Raw genomic sequence first — 9,989 nt, 5'->3', positions numbered from 1 at the left:
TACATAATATATTATTCATATTGATCAAGATTACAGTAATTATTTCCACGGATTACTCGAAACGACTTCAGCGATCGCGAATTTAGATCGGGCGTGGTGTGCAGTATATCAAGACAAGAAGAAACCCGTCGATTCTGAGGTAAAATTGGCTATAAAAATTTACGGATGTCAATATCATTCAATTAAACATCGCCTTAGGCCTTATAGTACCCCATTACATTCAATTTTATGGGGTTTCCACCACTTTATTGGGGTTTCACCCCTCCTGTATGGGTATTCTCCAAAAATCGGGGGGTTTCGGGTTTTTCCAGTTACCGAATGCAAAACATAGAAATCCGAAATAATTATATATTTTTGTCTCTAATCCTTATTATACGCGAGAATAAAAGCAATTTCAATGATTTTGAATCATTATTTTCTCCCATTTAATTGCACACAGTAGAAAAATCAATTGAAAAATTTACTTTGATTATTTGAAATGTTAACAAACCGGATAAAATCCGAAAGAGTTTTGACCTTTATGTAAAAAAGCTAACTTCCGCAGCGCAAGTTTCAAAAAGAAATTTATTTTGCAGAGAGGGTGTTGTCTTTATTGCGCTGAATTAACTCCACTGAAAATGGTAAGAGATGAAAATTCTAATATTTATTTAACATTTTATTATATATATTTTTGTATCTATGTTTTAAGGTCTTTCGGACACACACATGCATTATAAAGGGGGTTATTTATAAATGTATGTTTCATCAAAATATACTAAAACATTTTTAACCTGACATATCCATCATCTGTTGGTGTAGTTTTCAATATTTGATTATGTAATCTCAAAGAAATATGGGTATATATACTGATACCTATTTTGGTGGAGTATTTTATATTTATTCAGTCTTCACGAAAACTTTTCAAACTAACTGGTCAGTCGGACCAGTGAACTTTCAAAATTTACTAGCCCACCAAAATTTTTACTGGCCCCTTACTTAAAAAATGAAATAAATTCATTTTCATAATGGTAAATTTATACATGTTTACATACTTCAACTTTTGAAATGCCGCCATTTTTCGCAATTTGTCGCGTTTCGGTAAGTTGTTCATTGGAACTTTGCACATTTAATGTACTAGTTAATAAATACTAGCTTACCAGTTGTTACATAAGGCCTCCTTGTTATAATAGGGTTATAATAATACCATTCAACAAGACGTGCTTATTCTTTTTATTTTATATATTAATGGAATTTACGCAAGTAAGTCAGTTGAAATAAATTTTGACTGTGTAAGATTTTTAAAATCTACAAGCCCATCGGACTTCTTGAATTTGATTTTCACTGACCCGACATCAAAATTCACTGGCCTCGGTCTTCGGACCAGTGAGTTTTCGTGAAGACTGTTTATTGCTTGGATAATCTTGTCTTACTAGTATTGCATAATTAGGTCTTTCCACCTTTCTGTGGAAAGACCTATTGATATTCTTCTGTTTATTATTCTTTTTTTTTTTTATTATTTTTCCGCCGCATGTTTTTTTGTTTCAAGATTTATCGAAAAGATTTATAGTCCATAAGAATGTACTCCGTAAAAGATTATTGCAGTTGACCCTGCGTAAATGAACCTTGACCCCTTTCGAAGTTATTGCCCCTTTTGCAAGAAATGTTTGTTATCGCTACTTCTCTGAAACCGTAAACCGCAGAGATTCCAAAACTTTATTAATGTTTACGACTGATTTAGTAGACTCTCCAATCAAACATTGCGAAAGGATTCGTAAACTCCTATAATGAATTATTGCCCCTGAATGTTTGCAATGTTTAAGAATATCAAGAACTTTTCTAAAACGACAAGGCGTAGAGACATGGGACCAACTGCAAAAGATTCATTGACCTTTGACCTTAAAATCTAGGTCAAGGTCAAAGGTCAAGGTCATTCAAAATATGTAAAATTAAGCATTTTTTATAGCTCTTTTGTTCTTAACCAAATTCTAAACTTCTTTGCATCTTTAGTATGTACTCTTAAAACCATTTCAGAGATTCCATGCTTGTCCCCTAAAATCGAACCCTCTAAAAGTTAGTGCCCCTTTCAGTGTAAACCCTTGTTATCGCTACTCCTCCGAAACCGTAAACCGGAAAGGTACAAAACCTTCAACAATGTCTGCCACTAATTTAGTACACTTCTCATGCCATTAGTGCGAAAGAATTCGTAAACCATTTTAAGTAGTTATTGCCCCTGCCAGATTATGATGTTTACGAAGAACTAAAAACTTCTTAACGACAAGTTGTTAAGACATGGGCCCAACTGCATGAGATCTTTTGACCTTTGACCTTGAAGATTAGGTCAAGGTCAAAGGTCAAGGTCATTGGAAAAATGTTAAAATTGTATGTATGCCTTTTTTTTTTAATGACCTTGACCTTTGACCTTGACCTTTCACCCCTTACTCAAAAAGTAATAAAGATTTATTCATTACCTTTATCTAGATTCAGCTTCAAGAGTTAATCTCAAGTTTATCTCCCTCTCTCTCTCTCTCTCTCTCTCTCTCTCTCTCTCTTTTGATGACCTTGACCTTTGACCTTGATAAATGACCTTGACCTTTGACCCCCTATTGACCCAAAGGTCTCAAATAAGCTTAAGGTCGTTGAGGTATTTGCAACTCTTACTCTAACAAATGCTTATATCCCCCCCCTTTTCTTAAAAAAAAAATCAACAGCAGCATAGAAAAAATGTCTACAAGTCAAATGATACGATATATCGATATAAGATTCGGAGTAAAAGCAAGAAGAGATCTTAAAGAAAGTGTGCTGAGAGTTTTAAGGTGAGTCTTTAAAATATAATGAAATTCTAGTGAAACTCGGCAAAATCTGCATTTTTTTTCTGTCTGAAATTTCGTTATTGCTGAGCATAAAAATTAATTAAAAACCGTATTGGCTATTTCTGCAATTTTTGTTAATATCATTCGATTCTCCTGCTCTATTACGACATTTTAATACCAAGTATTCTAGCTTTCTTTAGTATGTGGAATTTATTTCAATTTTATTTAGATTTAATATTAATGGAATGAACCTTGATTTCATTTGAAATTTGATTTTTTTTTTCTAGAATAACACAATTCCAAGAAATAGCGACTTTCAGCATAGTAGAAAGAAATACACGTTTCCTCCCTGTGTTTCCCATCTAGAATTACAAGTTTGGCTTTTTTTTCATGCTACTTACAACGAATTTCATGCCTATTTCGGTCAGGAATGTTAAAATCCGAACCCGATTCTCTGTTTTCCTTTTCCATAATTACAAAACTGCCTTGCATCTCTCGCTCATGTTTCTCACATGCTCTTAAATAATTTATCGCCATCCATTTCAAACATAAAACAACTCAAATCGGATGTTTTCAAACATCTCTTTAATACATGTATAATGCACATATGATGCAGGTACACATGGGACATTTCACAACGTTTTCACTTACGCTTCCGTCTTGATGCGCAGATCAAATGCATGTTATTCATATTAATAGGTATATCATAATTTTACTCAGACCCTACCCCTTACATCTTAACTTGGAAACAATCTCATTCAAGCTCATATATACACTTAGGAGCGTGTTACAATGTTTTTTATGTGCTCTCTTTGCGTGATCAATGAAATCGTGCTTATCCCCGAGTCGACTCGTATAATCCAGGAAGTCTGTCTAGGGTATATATATAGGGTATACCAACTGCGAGCCCGATCTAAAATCCTAGTAGAGAAATGAGAATTTTGCTGTTTTATTTATTTTCTTGCTTTTTTTTTCTACTTTTTTCAGCCCAAATGATATTGAAACACTTAAAAAGGTGGAAAGACGTCTCATTGTTCTCTGAACAATTAGTTTACTAGTTGTTCAGAGAACAATTAGTCTCCTAGTTTTTATTATTTTTCCGCCGCATGTTTTTTTGTTTGAAGATATATCGAAAAGATTTATAGTTCATAGGAATGTACTCCGTAAAAGATGTTTGCAGTTGACCCTGCGTAAATGAACCTTGACCGCTTTCGAAGTTATTGCCCCTTTCGCAAGAAATGCTTGTTATCGCTACTCCTCAGAAACCGTAAACCACAGAGGTATGAAACCTTTATGAATGTCTTCGACTAATTAAGAGGACTCTTCAATCTATTCATTGCGAAAGTATTCGGTGACCCCTTCAGTGAGTTATTGCCCCTGAAACTTTTTGAATTTTACAAATAATAAAAAATTTTCAAAACAAGAAGTTGTAGAGACATGGGACCAACTGCATAAGATTCATTTATCTTTGACCTTAAAATTCATGTAAAGGTCAAAGGTCAAGGTCATTCCAAAAATGAGAAAATTAGCTTTTTTTGTATCTCTTTTGTCTTTCAACATATACTTAATGTCTATGTATCATTAATATGTACTCTTAATACTGTTTCAAAGATTTCATTCTTGTCCCCTAAGATTAAACCTTTTAAAAGTTATTGCCCCTTGTGCGAAAAACCTTGTTATCGCTACTTCTCCGAAACTGTAGACCCTAGAGACACCAAACCTTCACTAATGTCTTAAGGGTCTTTAGACCTAACTTCACTGTATAAGTGCAAAAGAATCTGATGACCCCTTATATGAGTTATTGCCCTTTAACTTCTTTACACTTAATATTAAACCTTGTATCTTGAAAACTATCAATGGTAGAAGCATGGGGTCAATTGCATTGTAACCCTTGACCTTTGACCTTGAATATTTTGTCAAGGTCAAAGGTCAAGGTCATTCCAAAAATTAGAAATTAAGCTCTTTTTATATCTCTTTTGCCTTTTAACATATGCAAACAGTCTTTGCATCATTAATATGTACTCTTAAAACTATTTCAAAGATTTCATTCTTGTTCCCCAAGATTGACCCTATCAAAAGTTATTGCCCCTTATGCGAAAAACATTTTTATCGCTACTACTTCATAACGGTAGACCGTAGAGCCATGAAATCTTCACTAATGTCTTAAGTGCCTTTAGGCACACCTTCATTGTATAAGTACTAAAGGATTTAATGACCCCTTATATTAGTTATTGCTCTTTAACTTCTTTGCACTTAATATTTAAACTTATAACTATAGAACTAAAAATCATAGAGGCATGGGGTCAATTGCAATGTGACCCTTGACCTTTGACCTTGAAGATCAAATCAGGGTCAAAGGTCAAGGTCATTTCAAAAAAAAAAAAATTTAATGTTCATTTTCTTTTTTTTAAGCCATTTCCCTTAAAATTAAGTTAGAGAGTAAAATATAAAACTATAAGAAATTTTAAAAGGTGGAAAGACCTCTTATTGTTCTCTGAACAATAAGTCTCCTAGTATTTATTTATAAAATGCTCCAGAACTTCTGGAGCATTTTATAAATAAATATTATGCAATACTAGTAAATGTAATGATTAGACTATGGATATCAGCCTGGATAGTTCATTTGGTAGATCACGACATGTGATGCCAGTGATTTTCTTAGAATAGATTTGTTGCCAAATTTCTGTCGGAGGGTCCCATGCCGTCTCAAATCTCAACTGAAAATTTTCCACAAAATCTAGTGGAAGTTTTTGGAAATTTCCCAAAGAAAATCTTACAAAATCATGCAGAGGTTCCAGGTTAAATTCACAAATCTCAATTAAAAATTTTCCACAAAATGTAGTGGAAGTTTTCCTAAAGAAATCTTACAAAACCATGCAGGGGTTCCAGGTTCAATTCATGGCACAGCAATACATTTTATCTTTTTCTATTACTACACTGAAAAATATCGAATCCTCTCATCCTAATGACCTATATATAATTTATATATGAACATGGAGCACTTTGAATGGCTTTCAATTCAAGTTAGCAAAATGTTCTTGTTTGGATAAAAATCTTTTTTGAATGTAAATGTTGTTTCGTTGCCTTTGGAAAAATATATATTGTATTTTCAGAATAGATGATCAAAGCATATTACTTAAACTACAAGTTACGAGTGAAATGTTGATAATAAGCAATTCTCTGGGTCTTTATTTTTGGGAGTTGAACTATGTTCAGTCTCCCATGGTCATCACGCATTTAACGTACGCAGTAATTTGTGTTGATTATATAGAGCCGAAAGCGAGGCTACTGTGTCGACCGATTTACTCCGATGATATTCAACAGAAAACATGCATAAACATCCGCTACAAATAGTTCATGTCATTTTCTCCTGAATTGATCTAATTTTCATAATGTAAGTATACGTAATGATAAAGTAATCTTATTTTGAATATTAGATTTCGTTCAAAGTAAAACTAAATTATAAAGAACCTCAAAAGTTTTTCGTAATGGAACTCATTTTTAGTGTAGCGTCATACACTGAAAGAGATACGAACGATAACTCTACATACTGACAGCAAGCGGTAAATCTAGTCTTCCTGATGCCCGACGGTCCCGGATTTTTAGCAATTTCTTCTTTACCGGTGCACAGAATTTATTCAAACTTTTCATGAGCATTTTCTTGGTTTAAATGAATTCATTAATGCATAAAAACTTTAGGAAACATGCGTATTTATTACTAAATCAGCAGTATCACCTGCCAAAAGCGGTAAATCTAGTACTCTTTTATAAATGTTAAAACCAAAAACGGACACCGATGTTTTCGTAAAATCGCGATTAAAAAGAAAACAAAATGAAGTATATATTTTTGTAATAAAAGGAAAACCTCATTTACATACGAGATAATTTGTATGCACACAAAACTCTCACATATACCACTGTTTTTATGTTTGGTCATAAAATATTTGTTTTTAACTTGGTATTGCTTTTTTCTCCACAATATTTAAAAAAGATTAAGTTCTGACGTACTCCATGTATAATGTTCGTGTAATTGAAATACATTTATATTAACAGAGAAGTTTTATATAACAAACCTGTTAACTCTTAAAAGGATGCTGTGTTAAAATCCACATTTTATCAACATTGATATTATTCCTGCGAAACTGAAAATTTCATAACACATGGGTAAAGGTGCCAAGGAAAAATATATTACAAATTTGAAGACTGTGAGCAGTGAATTATATAAATGATCCACCGCCTCTAATATGAATATAATGGCAGTGTCCATGTTTTGCAATGGGAAACCCAAAATATGTGTAAGATGAAAATTAAAGTAATAGAAGATGTACAACGGCAATATGTAATAAAGATTCTATGAAAATTTCGTTCAGTGGTGTAAGAGGAGTTGCGGATAAGAGATGGGTATACCTAAGGCATAACAAACAGATGGATGGAAATCCCGATTAATAAATACCCTCCCGCTTTTCAAGCAGGGGGTATTAAAAAAAGGACTAATGTAGGCAGGCAAGCATTATTGCCCATGCATTTTTTTGCTATTTAATGTCTCTGAATGTCTTTCTCAAGATTGTTGCAACTCAAAAAATCTGAAACAGTTGTCTGTGTTTGAAATAATAATATAATGTTCACTCACTTAACCTCCCGATCAAATATTTTATTTTACACCATGTTCAACTCCCATGAGTGCTTTCAGTACTTTGATTCTGAAGTTGATGTAGCATCATCATTCATGTACAAATCAATAATCATATTTTAATAGTTAATCTATTTATATACTAGTATTCTGCAGAACTTTAAAATATTCTATCATAGAATGTTACGTATCATCTTTTCAAATGAGTACAACTAACGGGTTTGAACTCTGGATGTGATGATCCAGAGGGAGTAATAATAAAATTATATTGAAAATGTTTTGTTATTGTAGTAAAGATGAAATTTGTATTCTTTTTCATTACTGATGTCAATCTTTTCTAAGAATCAAATCTTGTGGTGCTTGTATTTTTAGCTCACCTCAACGAAGTTGGGGGAGCTTATGTAATACCCTCGGCGTCGGCGTCGGTGTCGGCGTCGGCGTCCCAGGTTAAGGTTAAGTTTTTTGGAGCAGTTTTCTTTTTAAGTACTTTTATGTCCTATATTGATTAGACATGCATGGAAGATGGTTCTAGTGTGTTTCATTGTACAAGTCAAAGTTTCAGATGCTGCAATTTCAGCAAAGGAATGACCAGGTTAATGTTTTTGGAGCAGGTTAACATTTTTGGTGCAGTTTTTGGTGAAGGTTTCATTTCCAAGTAACTCTAAGCCCTATGTTGACCAAACTTGCATGGATGATACATCTACGGATGCACACTACAGGGCTTGCTTCGGATGCTGAATCTGACCTACATTTTACGGTTGAGTGAACAGGTTAAAGTTTTTGGTGCAGGTTTCATTTCCAAGTAACTATAAGCCCTATGTTGACCAAACTTGCATGGATGATATATCTAAGGATGCATACTACTGGGCTTCCTTCGGATGCTGAATCTGACCTACATTTTCCGGTTGAGTGAACAAGTTAAAGTTTTTGGTGCAGGTTTCATTTCCAAGTAACTATAAGCCCTATGTTGACCAAACTTGCATGGATGATATATCTAAGGATGCATACTACTGGGCTTGCTTCGGATGCTGAATCTGACCTACATTTTCCGGTTGAGTGAACAAGTTAAAGTTTTTGGTGCAGGTTTCATTTCCAAGTAACTATAAGCCTTATGTTGACCAAACTTGCATGGATGATACGTCTAAGGATGCACACTACAGGGCTTGCTTCGGATGCTGAATTAGACCTACATTTTCCAGTTGAGTGAACAGGTTAAAGTTTTTGGTGCATGATTCATTTCCAAGTAACTATGAGTTCTTTAATGACCAAACTTGCATGGATGATACATATAAGGATGCATACTACCGGGCTTGCTTCGGATGCTGAATCTGACCTACTTTTTGTTGATGAGTGAAAATGTTAGTTTTTGATGCATGTTTCATTTCCATTTGTTAACTATGAGCCCTATAATGAGCAAACTTGCATGGATGATACATCTTAGGATGCACACTAATGGACTTGCTTCGGATGCTGAATTCGACATACATTTTCAGATAATAGACCAGGTAAAAGTTATGGTTGCAGGTCTATTACCAAAAAAACTATAAGGCTTATATAACATTGTATAAACCAAACTTGCACAAATGTTGCATCAAGAGATGAAAACTCTCAAATTTGCTTCAGATGCTGGATTTTAATTACATTTTCATGAAGAACTAGTTTAAATTTTTTATGTAGGTCTATTTCAAAATCAGATTAAAATTGCTTAAATATTTTCATTTTTGGAATGTACACTTCTAGTTGGTTAATTGTGTGACTTTGCCTTACTTAAAGACAACATTCGTTGAGGTGAGCTCTGTAATCTCTGATTACCTATGTTTTATATGTTCTATCCATTTAGAAACACTCTAAAGAGGGTCAAAAGAAAAAATCAACAACACCAAAAAAGAAGAGCTCTTTCTCCTCCAAACTAGCCACTGCTAGAACAAGTTCGGAGTCAAAAAATCATCCTGAGGACAAAACAAGTAGAGTTACTTTTGATGTTAAAGGAAATGATCAGGATGTCTTGGCTGGGGAAGACAGAAATGCTCCTTGTGCCATGGATACTGACGATGATCTTCCAGCCACACAGCCTATTGATGACAGAGTTTTGAAAGGTTTGAGAATAAGATGCATTGTATTTAAGAGAAGGAAAAAAGGCTTTAAACATTATAAATTTATACATAGTAAGATCTCTTTTGACAATGAAGTAGATCCTTCTTAGATTAGTTATATCTGAACATTTTAAACATATATTATATTTAAAATTGTTTTTTGCATTAGAGGTACATGATACTATACATGTCCTTATGTGTAAAAATAACCAATTATTTTCACAGATGTTGTGGCCTATGTGGAAGTTCGATCCACCAATGATAACAGAAGTAAAGCCATCTGTAGAGAGCTTGTACAGCTTGGTGCTGTGGTTGCGAAAACGTTTTCAAATGATGTGACTCATGTTGTACTCAAAGAAGGTAGCAAGCGCACAATCACCAAAGCTACAAAGAAAGGGGTTCACTTAGTCTCAGTTCTCTGGGTTGACAGGTTAGATGCCATTTAACAATCTTTGAATAATTTTTGTGTCTATGATA

The 9,989-nt window shown here is 33.7% G+C and overlaps 1 protein-coding gene across 1 annotated transcript; it reads left to right on the top strand.

The window, feature by feature from the left end:
• Window positions 1-532: 532 nt before the first annotated feature.
• LOC134261764 (microcephalin-like) lies at window positions 533-9,942 on the top strand (the record flags this gene model as incomplete). Its single annotated transcript, XM_062744163.1, has 3 exons — window positions 533-620; window positions 9,260-9,515; window positions 9,738-9,942. Coding segments are annotated over exons 1-3 (464 nt in total), but the record flags the coding sequence as incomplete, so codon positions are not given.
• Between the last annotated feature and the right edge of the window lie 47 nt (window positions 9,943-9,989).

This window comes from Saccostrea cucullata, unplaced genomic scaffold, assembly GCF_032062105.1.
Source record: "Saccostrea cucullata isolate Sc308-1 unplaced genomic scaffold, CSIRO_AGI_Scuc_v1 ctg11568, whole genome shotgun sequence".
Lineage (NCBI taxonomy): Eukaryota > Metazoa > Mollusca > Bivalvia > Ostreida > Ostreidae > Saccostrea > Saccostrea cuccullata.
Note: the sequence above shows the minus strand (reverse complement) of the source record. Positions and strands in the feature narration are given on the sequence as shown.